This window comes from Micropterus dolomieu, linkage group LG06, assembly GCF_021292245.1.
Source record: "Micropterus dolomieu isolate WLL.071019.BEF.003 ecotype Adirondacks linkage group LG06, ASM2129224v1, whole genome shotgun sequence".
NCBI classification, from domain to species: domain Eukaryota; kingdom Metazoa; phylum Chordata; class Actinopteri; order Centrarchiformes; family Centrarchidae; genus Micropterus; species Micropterus dolomieu.
This window is the reverse complement of record NC_060155.1, coordinates 3,415,476-3,430,865: the sequence shown is the minus strand read 5'-3', so window position 1 is coordinate 3,430,865 and position 15,390 is coordinate 3,415,476. Positions and strand designations below refer to the sequence as shown.

The following is a 15,390-nucleotide window of genomic DNA, read 5'->3' as shown; positions in this document are numbered from 1 at the left end:
TTAACAGAAGAAGCCACAGTTCTAAATGTTGTCAAGAACTTCGCCTTAAGAAAGTAGTCTGAAAATTGACATTGTTTGTTGAGATCAGGAACTATCTCAATTAAGATAAAAAAGAAAAGAAAACCAAACTACGAATCTGACTAAGAATTCAGTGCTAGTGTTTGGTACAGTTTTTGATATTTGGTGCTTCAGACACACTTGCCGTCTGTACCACAAGTATTGAGGTTTGATGATCCAGCCCTCGGCAAGCCAGTAATTACCCAAAGAGGTACCAGACATTTCATTTGAATACACAAAACACTGTTTGGTTTTAGCTAAGTGTAAAGTGAAGATGCATTAAAGCAAAGTGATAAGAAACAAGTGTTTGCAAAGACAAAGCAAAATGAAATGAATTTTATATAGATGAGATAAACCTTCATTTACAGTGGTTCGAGCCTGTATGTAGTACTATTTGTAGGACTACATTTACTGCTACATAGCAGATGGATTGTGGGTATTGGTCAGTGAAATCCACCTTCTTCCCTGTGGCAGTCGTATTACTACTTAATTATTAAAATAAGCATTTTAATTGAAAGGATTTATTCAGTCTTCTTTTAATCAAAGCAGTGTTTGGCAATAATACATTTCCACATATTCACACTTAGAGGTAACATAGTATAACAGGTTTTCTTTGGTTGCTATTGGCACCCAGCAGCTCCACAAGAAAAAAGGCTAGTCTCTTGCTGAAAAGCTAAAAACATTTTTATGGAAGAGAAGATTAATTATTTTTCCACCCACATCTTCTTAGCCGATTCACAATTGTTGACCTTTTGGCACAATGCTGTGAACTCCCTGCTGTCACCACCTGCTGTTGCTAAGGCTAGTGTGTCTAAATTAGCTTTACAAAAATCACATCCGTTTCTTTACCCCACCTTCATTGAATACTGTTACACAGTATATTACAGTATTCACATTCAGGAGGAAAGTTGGAAAGGAATTAAATATTTAGAATTTTCCCATGGACTGTGTGAAAGTTGATTTTAAATATTAAAATTGCATTTAGAGTGCTTTTGTGTAGAATTTCAATGAAATAGTGTATTTTGAAGTTGCTGGTGAAAAACACTGAGTGTGTGCCTAGATATAACAATGCTACCGGAACTCAGTCACCGTAGCTGGGATTTATTAACCCACATTTTCTATGTGGTACCAGGATTTAGTGCATTTAGAAACCGTAGAAATGAAGAAAAGTAGGAACATTTTTGTATATCTTGCAGCCACTTTCACAGGGTGCTAACCGATGTTCTTTATATGTAGCTTTAAAGTAGCCTGGTACTTTTAACTTTTAAATCATCATAAATCTGTAAAACTGAGAGCTAGTTTTAATTAAGGATGGAGGATGAAGAAGGTTGTTTCCTCCCCTGCTGTGGTTGGCGGGTTGGAGGGGGGGGTCACCCAAACTTGTGCTCTGCTGTGTCTTTCGTACAGGAGTGGGAGGCAGAGAGCCACGACTGGTACTGCTTCGAGTGTCACCTGCCGGGCGACATCCTCACGTGTGACAACTGCTTCCGGGTTTACCATCTCAAGTGTCTGTCGGAGGAGTTCAAACCCAGAGATGGAGGATCCCACTGGCAGTGTGTCGCCTGCAGGGTAGGTGGTCAGACTTGGAATTGTACGTACTTAAATGGCTATATTATTTCTATTTTTACTGACTTACTACGGCCCACTGCCTGATGTTAAATGGCCTGAGGTGCATTTTTAAAAATAAACTAGAATATAACTTGAGCTTATGTCTGACACATTGCACCATATATTGCACATCCTACTTTAAATACTAGGTATTGCTGTAATCTTGAACAACTATTTGACCTACAATGATGGATTACTAGTCGATTAAAACATTTATCTCAATTGAATAAACCTGGCGGAACCAAAAAGACGGCGAGTGACTTCTGAAGATTTCAGAATTTGTATATTTTTCTGTCCACAATCAAAAGTTTGGCCACCTCTGATTAATGTTATGTTGGAGGACGTTGCATTTCTGTCATGGACCATTATATATTTTAAAGTGAAGTGCGTCTGTGTATTAGAGAATTTGAATTGCAGAACCTGCTGTGATTCTAAACTTTCCCTTTCTTTTCTGTTTCAGGGCAGTAAAAAGAAGAACCTGAACAAACAGGAGATGAGTAAATACCTGCGCTTCATCGTCCAGCGTATGAAGGAGAGGGTGAGAACACCCATAAGATATTTCTACCTATTACCTTTGCTGTTATCCACTTTCAACTCAAACTCAAATCAAACCTCCCTATGGCTACACAGCTGATGGTTGTCCATCATGTCGTTCTCGTACATGGGGATGTCGTTCAGCATGCCTTCCTAACAAGCTTTTACCCAGCTTAAAAACAACTCTGCTGTTTTCAAACTCACCCTGAGGCGTTTATTAAGGTTTAGATGTGGTCTAAATTTATGATTTGAAGTCTTTTAATCGGTTTCTGCTCTTATCGAATACCGTGGCTCTTATTTCTTGATGAAGATATGTATTATGTATAGTATGTTTATCTATTATTAACAAAAACCACCTTTATTTTCAGCAGATTTAGGTTGTATTCTGCCACTCGCAATGTGAATGTTTGCTGTTTTCCACTTGGTTTTACTTGAGTTGGACTAGTTTTAATGATGCATTATTCTGACGCTGCAAGAAGTCATATCAGGTGAATTTCCTTCATTGAATAAAAAGCCAGTGATTCCGTGCAGTGAATACAAATTGCTGTATCACTTAGCCATGCTTTAGACGACTCGCACTGGGCCTTATTCTTTTATGCCACAGTTACCGGCACAAGTTTGTTTACATTGTGTCTTGGTGCCCCTGGTGGCTCAGCTGTCACTCAGACAGGAGCTTGGAAGCTAAAGGAGCGTTTTTGAAATATCAAAGATTTGTTTATCATTCTTTAAATAACTCTAATTGACATCACTTTTTTGGAAAAAGAAAAACTTTTTGTAAAAAAAATTAAGACTTGAATGTCTTATTTCTACACTTTTTTAATTTTTTATATTCCACTGGTATAACAACCCACAATAACCCTCACTCCTCCATTAATAAACACCCTCCTCTTTTGTCCATTACGTCCCAACCTGCTTACTCATTTCCTGTATCCCTTCTTCAATCTCCCCCTCCCCCCTTTCCCTCACTCTAACCTGTACTCTATGAAAGTTATGTTAAATCTCATTACTTTTCCTCCACATCTCTTGTTCTCTGCTTCTGCCTCCCTGCATCCCTCCTTCATCCCACTGCTCTTTATAATAATGGTATTAAATCTCATCATTTACCCTCAATGTGGTCTTTATCTCTTCAGGCCTCTCATGTGTCCCTGTTCATTACTCCGTCTCTTCCCTCGATCACCCCCCCCACCCCCTCTCTATAAAGTGGTATTAAATCATTATACCTCTTCTACCTTGCAGGCAGTGGACCTGAACAAGAAAGGCAAAGACACTAAACATCCCATGTACAAACGTCTGATCCACACTGCACTGGACGTCTCAAACATACAGGAGGTAACAATCATGCCCAGTGCCATTCTATGAAACTTTCTTTTTACCTTTAGTTTGTAAGCTTTTGTTCTTAACACGTATGCAAATCCCCACAGACTGTTGGACTGAAACGCCCCCCCTCTTCCCCCATGACTTCCATGTGGATTAATTGGTGTTAATTCACTATGGACATGTGATAATGATGATCAACTTTATTGGCAATTTTTATGCACAGTGCAATGCATGTGGAATTCCTCTGCATTTAACCCACTCTAATTAGGAGCAGTGGGCAGCCGTTGTGCAGCGCCCGAGGACCCAGTCCCTATGGTCTGAGCTAATGCCACTCTGTCAAATCCCAATGAAATAATAAAAGTGTTAAGTCACACTGAATCTAAAACTGTGTATCATGCCCATTTTTTCAGATTGACCTGAGTTATGACTAGAAGGAGTAAGAAGGTTGATGCAAATTGCTGCAATTGGGCTGCTAAGGCTTTTTGAAGTCCCTCAGTTGTCTCTGTGACTTTTGTGCCACTGCTGCAGCTGCTGACCGTGTTCATAAGTGGGCCAAACCACAACAACTAACTTCCTGTTGTTGTTCTCACTTGTCCCTTTTACCTCACGCAGTATATTTGCCTTTAAAAACGTCCAGTTCATGATTTTATGTAGAGATACATTTATTGCGATTTAGATTTTAGGTCCAGTCTCTACCAGACACAATGGAGCACTGTCCAGACCTGGGTGGGTGTTAGTATTAGTGTTAATAAGTACACTGCCCTCTCCTGGACCTTTCACATGTCGGTCACCAAACACACTCACACCCAGCATGTGAATAGATCTCTCTCTCTCTCTCTCTCTCTCTCTCTCTCTCTCTCTCTCTCTCTCTCTCTCTCTCTCTCTCTCTCTCTCTCTCTCTCTCTCTCTTTCTCTTTCTCTTTCTCTTTCTCTCTCTCTCTCTCTCAGAACCTGTCTGAAGGAAAATATAAAAGCTTCGAGGAGTTCAAAGCAGACGCTCAGCTGATTGTTCACAACACCGCCATCTTGTATGGAGGTAGGTTTTTAAAAATAAATCTAGAACAGTCTGATCATAGAAAAAGTAAACCAGATGATAAACTGCAGTATTCTGTACTTTGATTCTCTGCTACATATACTTATCAGCCAAAATAAAAAGTATTATGGAATTATTATTATGTTGAATGAATGAAATATTAGATATTAATAAAACATTGAGGATGTGTTTTCTTTTAAACATAAACTTCATTAAAATGAACTTGTGATTTAAGGGGGATCTTTCCCTGTTTTTGTTTGTTGCAGTTCACAGCGACCAGGCAGAGATCGCACGCCTGCTGTTCAGTGACACATGCCATGAGGTACCATTGCTTGAGGGCTTTTTTCCTCACAGTTCAGAGCAGTGAGATGTATCTTTAGTTTAGTGCTTAGGTTAAAAGCTTATTAGCATATGTGTCCTTGATTTTTCTTTAATTTTTGTTGTTCAGATTTGTTCAAAAAGTTCACTTAAGTTCAACATTTCTTTTGTTCCTCTCTTCCCGTATCTGTTCTCTTCCAGTTAAATGAGTTGTTGCTGTGTAAGAACTGTTTCTACTTGTCGAACGCCCGTCCAGACAACTGGTTCTGTTATCCCTGTGTGAGTATAAGCACACCTGCTCCAGCTGGCTGAACTACAGCTTCTTTGGGACCAAACCGTATTTCGGAACTGATGCAGGAACACACAGTTTTATCAGCGATGTTTTTTGTTTCTTTAACATCAGATGCATTACTGTTATACAACTATTTAATATTATTGCCAGCAGTTGTAAGATGCAATAATATTATTGTAATTAATTGATACACCTCTCCCTCTTCAATCCATTTAATTTAATGAAACAACTGATATTTCAAGAGGAGTGGTTTGATCTGAGCGTGGCAAATGTGACTCTTTCATGGCAGGTGTATTTGCCCAGCCAACGTCACTGTTAGTTTAACTGCTCTGGGAGACTGCTACTGACAATTATTTAATTTTTGTCTGACAATTTTACTCTAGAAGGATTGATTTAACAAAGAATAATATAGGGATTAATTGATATAAATCAATGTATATACAAGTAACGCACATAAGATAAGATATACCTTTATGACCTCCAGATGTATGCATAGTTCAGTCAAACCACCACAAATTAATCTAGTGTGGCTGAGTGTCGCTTGCTGGAAATACTAGGTTTCTTTTTGTGTGTGTTGCCTCCACAGAGCCCTAGCCATGACTTGGTGTGGGCCAAGATGAAAGGATTTGGTTACTGGCCAGCCAAAGTGCTTCAGAGGGAGGACAACCAGGTGGACGTACGCTTCTTTGGCCACCAGCACCAGAGGTTAGCACAGCTCGTGTCCTTATTACTTTGATATCTTTATTTTTGAATTATTTATGATTCTTCAGAACACTTCTCCCAGGTGAACACACTATTTCTAAAGCAACTTTATGCTTCAGATTCAAGCTTATTATAGTGAAAGAAAAAGTCCACTTTCTTAATTTCAAAACTTAAATTTAATTCAGGTCATCCAAAACTAACTGAAACACTATTAAAATACATTGAAGCCAATTAAACCGCAGTGTCTTTGTAAATCTCGACCATTGTTTTCCTTCTCTTCCCCAGAGCGTGGATCCCTGCAGACAACATCCAGGACATCAAGGTGAGCGTCCAGCAGCTGCAGGTGAAGCGCAGTAACGGTTGGAAGAAGGCGTGCGAGGAACTGGAGCTTTATCAGCGCTTTCTGAGGGAAGGTCGCTTCTGGAAAACAAAGATGGAGGAAAGCAGCATGCCTGCTTCTCTTCAGCTTCTCCAGCAAAACCAGAGCCAACGGCAGCAACAGCAGCAACAGGAGGGCAGCGGGAGGACGGACAGGCTGGAGCGGACAGACGAAGCCGAGTCCAGCATCTCCTCCACCAGCAATGAGCAGGTCCGACATGTAAGTGGGGTCAGTTCAGTTAATGCCCACTTTTTTCAAATCTTTTTCAAATTTACTGTAAAAACTTTACTGTTTTACATAAGATTTTAGTTTAAATGCAACCCATACGGCAGTATTAAACTACTCCTGTAAGAAGTTGATAGGTGTGTTCTGTCAGAGATGTAATATCAATCAATTTAATTCATGCAGTGTTTAACACTGCTTCCTGAAAAGAAGTGCTGGATGTCCAAGTCTTCTTTTTACTACTTAAAACTGGCTAAACTCAGTAGAGCAGTCAATACTTCATGTGGTGGGTTTATAATGAAGGCCTTACTACTGTCTTCACATTAAGACGCATTTATTATGAAATGCCTGCAGGAAATGTTTACAAATTATCATTAGCTGACTGCGGTACATGACTGGAGAAGAACAGATGCTGTTGAGCTCCTGCCGTGACAACGTGCTGGTAAATAGTTATAAGCCATTTTATGCACAGAGGATTGCTGTGGCACTGCTAGGCCTGTCATGATTACTACTATATTACTTTTGTAATCAGGTCTTCACTCTGGTCTGATCCAGACGCTGCAGCCTGAGTTATAACACAGACCTAAGGCAAGGGAGCAGACTCCACATTTGACTTTAAGGCTCTTAAGCACTGAATGTCTCCAGCTAAAGCCCCACCTGACTCTGGTATTCTGACACTGGCAGGCGAAACAGCCTTGCTGAGAACCTCAGACATCTTTTGATATGAGTCTCTAAACATCTTTCAGTGTTGGGTTTTTCCTGAGGATGCTTTTTGTGTGCTGCTTGTGAGTGGTTTAATGTGAAATACATTGATAAATACAACAAATGGTGCCATCTGGTGGCTGAAGTACACATTGTCAGTCAGACAATGGTCTAACGTGGTATGTGCATTTACTAGTATTCAGAGTGTTCAGCTGAAAACTTTATCTTATTATTAATTATTCATGAGTCACCCTTAATTATCATGATGAACACATCAGAGCAAAGTAGATGAACAATAGCAAAGTAGAAATAATAAGGCTTTGGGGAGAATAGAAAAAACTGAAAATATACCATTTTGCTGAGCAGTAAGTGTTTAATTATTTTAAAAGTTACCTGGTGCCTTTACAAAGACACAGATGTAATAAACAACCGGCAGTAAATGAATAATAAAAAACTGTTTGCTAAAACATTTAGTTTGTTTATATTCCCATCTTAGTCTCTATGCCATGGTAGACAGTATTTATTATTTCAAGTAGCTCTGTGGTAAATCTAAATGATAAAAGTATAAAATAAATAAATAAAATATGAATTCATAAAGAGCTTTAATATTTCGTATTGAGCCAAATGCTGCAATTCCTCTATATCTTAAATTTTTTTATATTTAATCTTGAATTTGCTCTAGTGGTCCAAGACTTTTGGCACTCTACCACATCTTTCAGAAATACAGATGGTTAAAAGCTTTTGTAACTGTTGTTTTTAAATTATAAATGTATATAATAATAATAATAAATGTATAAATTTATATATAATAAGCTTTCAGCTTTCCTCCTTAATACTAAATGCTTTTTCGGTGTATATTGGACAGTGGAAAGACCAAGAGACTTAATATTTTACCAGATGTTTGTTTTATAACATGTTGTTCTTTTTCCCCTTTCCCAGCTCAAAGGCAGCCAGGAGCCCAAAGCTAAGAAAAGCCGTCGTTCTCAAATGGTCGAGCCCAAAGAAGAAGCCAGTGTAAGTTAGACTGTTATCACACTAAAATGATCTACTAACAAAGGCGCCCGGCCGATAAATTGGCGACCGGATACGTTAACTGATACTAGCTTGTTGCTGATATATATCGTATATATCGTGCAATACAAGATATAGATAAACAATATGTTACCAAATTGGCCATTAACATACAAATATTATGTTACCTGGAAGCTCATGTACTGCATCTCCAAAAAGTTGAATATTCATTTTCCGTAATTTAATTCAGAAAGTGAAACTTTCATGAATTTTAGAATCATTACACATGTATTGAAATATTTCTAGAAATGAAAACTCAAGTATATCAAAACTTTTAGAATAAAGAATTTATAACACAGAAATGTCGATCTGTTAGCTTTTTAACTAAAAACAGCTGCACAGGTTTCCCGAGCCTTTAATCTCAGTGTGGTTCTGATGCTAACTTTGTCACGATATTCAAATTTTTGAGGTGCACCTAGTATCCAGGGTATCCACAGGTTTTGAAAAGTCTTTAAAAACATGTAATTCAGTTTCTTTAAAAAGAGCATAAGAACGTATTAAAAGGTGTTAAATTTAATTTACAGAAAAGTCTCAAATATTGTCTCTTGCCTGCTGCAGGCAGGGATGTTAGTTTGAGCTTTTTAGTTTGTAAATCTGATTCTTGGCTGTCGGGAGACGTTAAACATTGAAAACATAACAGTTGGATTGTTGTGACAGTGGAGACTGCTTCAGCCAGCACCATTAGACCAGAAGCAAACACTATCACTACTGCTAGCTACAGTTGCTAGGAAGCTTATCACCTCACAATGGCCACGAGTCACTTTTAGCAGAAACTTGAATGAATTAATAATTTTTTATTGGGCAATACATCCATCCATTTTATGTCACTTATATCATTAGGAATTGTTGTTATAAACTGCTGGGAAGTTCTGAAAACATTTGGTATAATAAATAATTCTAGTCCACATCGTCGCTACTGATGTTCGTTTATACTTTTTATTAAAGTTTTTGGCTGGTTTGGACTGGGAAATGGGTATTAAATGGTATTTTAACACCCTTCCTCTCCTCTCTTCCAGGACCCGGAGCCAGAGATGGAGGCGGTCAGCTCCAGCCAGGAGATCCCGGTGTCCTCGGCGCCCCAGCAGCCCGAGAAGCTGTCGGTGTCCACGCAGACCAAAAAGGCCAACGGAGGGTCGCCACGCACACTGCACCGCGGCACCCAGACCAATAGTGACGGCGCCTGCCAGAACATGTGCCACGAGAAGTACACCAAGGTCTTCAATGACGTCAAAGAGATGATGAAGGCCGACAACAAGAGGGAGACGGAGCGGGTCGTCAGAGAGGCTTTGGAGAAGGTGGGTTTGTGTTCGATGGTTGGTGGTCTTTGAGAACTTGGAGAGATTGAGCATGCGTTGGACTAAAACACAAACCTGATTTGTGTCCCATCTTTGTGTCTCTTTCCTTTCAGCTCCGTGCGGAGATGGAGGAGGAAAAGCGTCAGGCGGTGACTAAAGCGGTGGCTGGAGCTCAGGCGGAGATGGAGAGGAAGTGTAAGCAGGTGAAAGAGAAGTGTAAAGAGGAGCTGGTGGAGGAGGTGAAGAAGCTGGTGGCCCAAAACAAACAGCTCATCTCCCAGACCAAGAAGAAGCAGTGGGTGAGTTCTGGACAGATGAGCTGTCTGTTACAGTTTGTTTTTAACTGAACAAGATGAAGTCGTGACATTTATTTTCCACTCTGTAGTTCAGTCTGTCTAAAGTTTGAATGTTTGTTTTATTAAGCTGAAACCAGTGTCTTGTTTTTTCTTGTGACCGTTTCCGGCTTTGTTGGTTTCCTAAAATCATATTTTATACTAGGGCTGGGCGGTATGTCAGTATAATTTCAAAAGAAATATGAAATTAGACAATACCGTTAATACCGATATAGTTTGATGTTGAGTTAATTAATAGGTTTCCAGCATTTGGTCCTCTCTCTCTCTCCCTCACCTCGCAGCCCCGTCCCTCCCTCTGCGCCTGCTCACAAACTCTCTAACAACATTTAGGCAGACTCGGTGCCGGTCGACCCTGCTGAAGACCTGGCTTGTAAAAAGGAAAAAAAAAAACCCAGTTCAGTCAGTGGTTCCCACACATACACTTCGGCGGTGTGCTCAGGTTAGGCGACACATTGTAGCAATTATCCGAGAAACGGTTATTAAGTTGCGACATGCTGGATATTTTACAAGCACAGACCAGGTAAAGCTGTCAGATGTCATTCATTGTCGCTAGTGTGGCACGTCCTCACTAACACGGGTAGAGAAACACACGGAGCTTCAGCACACACAGTGACAAGAGTTTAGATCACACAATTTGTCAGGACCCGTCCTGCTCTCCTCCTGATTGGCTAGTAATCCTTAACTAGGCACTGTGCATGTGCAACTCGCAACAAAGATCAAAAAGAAGTGAGATGCTTCACTCTGCAGCTAAAACGGACAGGGTGAAAAGAAGAGCTGCAGAAATGTACAGTATAACAAAAATATGGTGTTTTTAAAAAATTAAACCATGTGAACCTGTTCTGGTACAACCTCTAAACCTGAAAATGAGCATAATATGACCACTTTAGAATATTGCCGAAATAAACTCAAAATTACCATTACAGAGTTTGGAAACAGTCCCTGAGGGTTAAATGAGTCTGACAGGGTGTTTTTTTTTACCTGCTGGCAGACAGAGTGCAATGGTTCACAGTAAAGTCGTGCCCAAAAGTGAAATAGGTTTTATACAGCTGATATTTATTAATTAAAAATCGAGCATGATGCCAAAAATGACGGCTGTGCTTGATTGTATTTTACTAATTTGTGGTGAAAGTAGATGAGTTTGTGTAGACAGTATTTGTGAGGTGTAACACAGCAGCTCAAGATATAGTATAATTTACAGTTTTCAGTGTACACACATGCTGTTTACAGTAATTAGAAAAATTGTGTTACTGTCAGTATTTACTTAATTTGAAGTGTTAGAACAGATCTGTCTCTCTCTTGAATTTACATGTTTTTGGTTTTTCTTTAGTGTTGCATCGGACTTAGTTTATCTTGTTGTCTGTGCTGATACTTGACTTTGTTCTCTCTTCTTCTAGTGCTAAATAAAAGAAAGGCGTTAGTGACTCGTTTGTCTTGTTTTCAGTGTTATAACTGTGAGGAGGAGGCCATGTACCACTGCTGCTGGAACACCTCGTACTGCTCCATCAAGTGTCAGCAGGAGCACTGGCACGCCGACCACAAACGAACCTGCCGCAGGAAGAGATGAACAAGCCCTGCCCCTTCTGACCTTTCACAGCACGCCGTTGGCTCTCACCCTCTCCTCCTCCTGTCAGTCAGTGTCTACAACACACACACACACACACACACACACACACACAAACACACACACACACACACACACACGCCTCCCGCCTCCTTCTCTACTTGCCTTTCTGAAAACTTTGTGGACCCGATGTTTTCTGCGTGAAAAGAGCAATTTGATCTCTTTTAAATTTTATTTTTTGTTTCTATTATTTAATATACCCATTGTATTGATTTTTCTTTCTATATTTTTTTTATATTTTTCCTCTGAATCGTGAACAGATTGCTTGAGAGCATGGCTCGAATGCAGAGTTATGGTATGATTTTTTTATTTTTTATTTTTTTCCTTTGTGTGTTTCTTTCGATTTTTGTTTTTTTCTTTACTGAAGTGCTAATTTTGAGCTTATGTCAGAGAATGTGTTATTTAAGTGTTTAGTAACAGATGAGCATTAACTGAATACATTTTATTACCTGAATTTTTAAAAAGAAAATCACTTTTCTTACTGTAAATGCAACAAATACACACGCCGATCTTACAAAAGAAATCAAACATTTACCGTATGTACCATCGCGGCATTGAACTAGCTCTGATTTCATAGAGAAAATGTTTTAAAAAAAACAACAAAAAACTGTATAACATCTTAAATAGTGGACGACATGGCTCACAGACGTTAATATATATTTTTTTTCATGGAACTATTGCGGTGGATGGCACTTTTATCATTTCTACCATTGGGAACAGGGTCATGAGGTTGGCCTTAAAAGGCACCAACAAAATAAATCTTCCATTTATTATTATTATTATAATCGTGCACATTTTTGGGGTCTTTTTTTCTTAAATAGACTGTAATTTTTATGAGTAAAAAAGAAATATCAAGTTTTTAATTTGTTCCGAATTGGAGAAATGTATAGCAATCTTTACTGAGCTGGATCTTAGAGAGGTTCCATCATTTGACAGTTTTTCCACTTTTTTGCACACTTCGTTTTCTTAACAACCCAAATGCTTGTAATATTGCCAAAAACATTTTGTTGAACCTACCTGAGAAGATCGTGTGAGACCTCCCTCCCCTGCGCCCTCCTAAAACCTAAACAATTATGTATATTTTTCCAAGCTTCGTTAGTGTCATTTTTACAGTGATGTGACACTTGAAAGTCATTCTCTTCTTTTCGATATTTTTTTTTTTTTTTAAGCTGAAGTGAGTCAAGTAGCTATGAGACTTTTTCACTGCTCATGTTGTAGTTGGTGGTCAGTGCCTGTTTCTCTTCTTTTCTCATCCTCTTACTCCGAGTAAGGCTACATGCATGTTGATAGTTTGCCTTTTTTAAAATAATTATGATAAAATAAAAATAAATGGAAGAGAAGACAAGACGCTCGCTGGTGTCTAATAAGCAGTGACGACGGATGGACCAATATAAAACATTATGCAAATGTGAATGATCAAATTAATCTGTTCTATACTTTTTTCTGCGCTGGATGTCGAGTGTCAATGGTGTATAAATATGGTGCTTGGAATCTTTTTTTTCTTCAAGGGGCAATAAAATTGCCAGCTTTTGCTTTTCTTTGAGAAGTGTGACACTTTTAAAGTTTGTTGACTGTTTCCTCAGTTATGAAGATTGACTGAACGGAGGAAAAGAATTCAGTTACTCTGTACAGACACATCACTTTCTACACACAGATTGCTGTTTAACAGTTTGTGCTTCTGTTAACATGTGACAAATAAAATACCGTAAATTCTCACATAGTGGGCAGGACCTTTTTATTCACCTCACGGATGGAGCAAGACAGGCTTTATATCTAACTCCCTTTATTTCATCCTGTTGGGTGTTTAAGCCCCGCTGCTTCTTGAAAGTAGGTTTTGTTTCCTAATGTCTGGTGGGGTGGTGATGGACCAGTGGATAAGTGCATGCCGTTGGTGTGAGGGACCCAGGTTCAAGTCCCCACTGTCACACATCCTGAGCAAGATACTTAACCCCTCGTTGCTCCTGACATGGACAGCAATTGTAAGTCGCTTTGGATAAAAGCATTAGCTAAATGAAAAAATGTAATGTAATGTGTACTAGAGGACTTTCAAATCTTAATAGAATTAAAAAATGAGGGATACCCCAGACATAACGACAAAATTAACCCATTTTTTATATTTTAATCTTGACACACAAAGCAGACAATTCATTTGAGACACAGGACCACACACTGAGCCTTTATGCTAAACGGTTTCAGGGACGGTGGTGGTTCCAGGGACTAGGGATCTCCCAGAAACTCACGTGATCAAATGTGACTTCAAACAGAAACAAACATGGAGGCAGACTGTCGTTGTCAGCTAGTTGTACTTGTATGTTGTAAGTTTTGCACAGAAGAAGGAAAAACAGAGAATAAAACTGTGGATGAACTCAAAGGCTGAGAAGAGGGAATCAGCAGGTTTATCTTATAGCGTGAGCAAATACACAACAAACTGGTGATGCTTCCTGGTCAGCTCGCTCACATTATCTGTTCAAAACCATACTTACCTGAAAGGCCTTTTTATTCTGAAATATGTACAGGAAGTTTGGAGTTGCGTAAACAACAGCCTGAAGCAATATTTTTCTTATCGTCAGCAAATCCCATCAGAAAAGGACCAAAACCAACAACGTGTTAGTCGGTCTCTCCAATACTTTGACTTCCTGTCTGTGGCTCTCAGCTCCACACATTGGTTCCTACTAAAGACATGGATCTTAAAACAACAACTCACAGGCATAAAGTTGAATTTTTTGAAAAGACTCAGTCATTTCCTAAAACAGCAGCTCATTGTAGTTTTTAGCTACTCAAACGAGTAAAAAGTGTATTTGTGAGGCACTATTTTCAGCGGCGGATGAATCCACGTGTGCTGCTCTAGTGAGTATTTGGGGCAGTGGGAAGGTGTATGTGGGACTGAACATGTTAGTGCAGCAGTGAGGCTGACTCGTGTTTTAATAGTTTTTAACAGTAGAGCTCTGTAGAGGATAAACAGGCTTTGATACACAGATAATACTTGTTAGTAGATACATCAGTGTTGGTTTGGGTCTTTTATTGGGATTTCATGACCATAAGAGAAAGTTACTATTGTATAAGAACAAACAACATGATTATTATTGTTTGAAAAGAGTCGACCATTAGAGAATTTACGGTAACTGTTGTTCCAGTCTTTTCACTCACTCGTCTCCGAGTCTCTTTGTAAACTCATTTAAGTGTATCACTTTAAGATGTAACATGTTATTGTACAGTTCAGCTACTGTTTGACCCCTCTCTTCTTATCCAGTGTGTGTTAGGATTTTTAGTTCCCCCGCTCACGTTCATTTCTGGAAAGAGTTGTTTAATGTTCTGTTGTGTTTTCTCACAGTTATCCTCTGCAGGCTAATAAGGTCAAACATGTCGTCATCTTCTCTATTTTTTTTTTGTTTTTTTTAAATCATCATTGCACTACATGTAAATAAAATGTCATTTTGTCAATATCACCTCCCTCATATTATATATACATTGTAAATGAATTCACAAATATTAGACATTTCTTCTCCTGTGTTCACAGCGATCCTGATGACTGTTCTAGTTTTGTACAATGTACAACTGTTATATCAGCTCCGGCTTCTGTTGTTACCATGGCGCTCTGAAGTTGTCATTTTCAACATGTGTGTTTCTGGTTTGGTTCTTTCCTTTGGCTTTTTTTTTAAACTCAGTGACAGCTGCACTGCACATTCAACATATCTGAATATTTCAATGTGTTTTTAACATTGTGTCAAAAACCACAACTAATAAATGCATGTTCTCCCAAACCAACACACTTGTTGAAGGTGACGCATATTTTATGTTACACGTTTTCTTTGACTGTTTTTATATTCGTCCATCCGGCCGTAAAGTTTCAGTGTGAAAAGGTGTTTTTATTGTTGCCCCCCCCCCT

The 15,390-nt window shown here is 39.0% G+C and overlaps 1 protein-coding gene across 7 annotated transcripts in view; it reads left to right on the top strand.

Moving 5' to 3' along the window:
• zmynd11 (zinc finger, MYND-type containing 11) overlaps positions 1 to 13,220 on the top strand; it is a 35,501-nt gene extending 22,281 nt beyond the window's left edge. For 4 of the 7 annotated variants that reach the window (XM_046052570.1, XM_046052567.1, XM_046052564.1 and 1 more), the window contains 12 exons: positions 1,465 to 1,626; positions 2,126 to 2,203; positions 3,436 to 3,528; positions 4,465 to 4,552; positions 4,816 to 4,871; positions 5,069 to 5,146; positions 5,746 to 5,864; positions 6,147 to 6,468; positions 8,104 to 8,178; positions 9,252 to 9,530; positions 9,644 to 9,829; positions 11,325 to 13,220. In XM_046052570.1, coding sequence (XP_045908526.1) covers positions 1,465 to 1,626; positions 2,126 to 2,203; positions 3,436 to 3,528; positions 4,465 to 4,552; positions 4,816 to 4,871; positions 5,069 to 5,146; positions 5,746 to 5,864; positions 6,147 to 6,468; positions 8,104 to 8,178; positions 9,252 to 9,530; positions 9,644 to 9,829; positions 11,325 to 11,447 — 1,659 coding nt within the window. In that variant the 3' untranslated portion in view covers positions 11,448 to 13,220. The remainder of the gene's footprint in view (positions 1 to 1,464; positions 1,627 to 2,125; positions 2,204 to 3,435; positions 3,529 to 4,464; positions 4,553 to 4,815; positions 4,872 to 5,068; positions 5,147 to 5,745; positions 5,865 to 6,146; positions 6,469 to 8,103; positions 8,179 to 9,251; positions 9,531 to 9,643; positions 9,830 to 11,324) is intronic. The other 3 variants (XM_046052571.1, XM_046052566.1, XM_046052565.1) reach the window with 2 other exon arrangements.
• Positions 13,221 to 15,390: the final 2,170 nt, after the last annotated feature.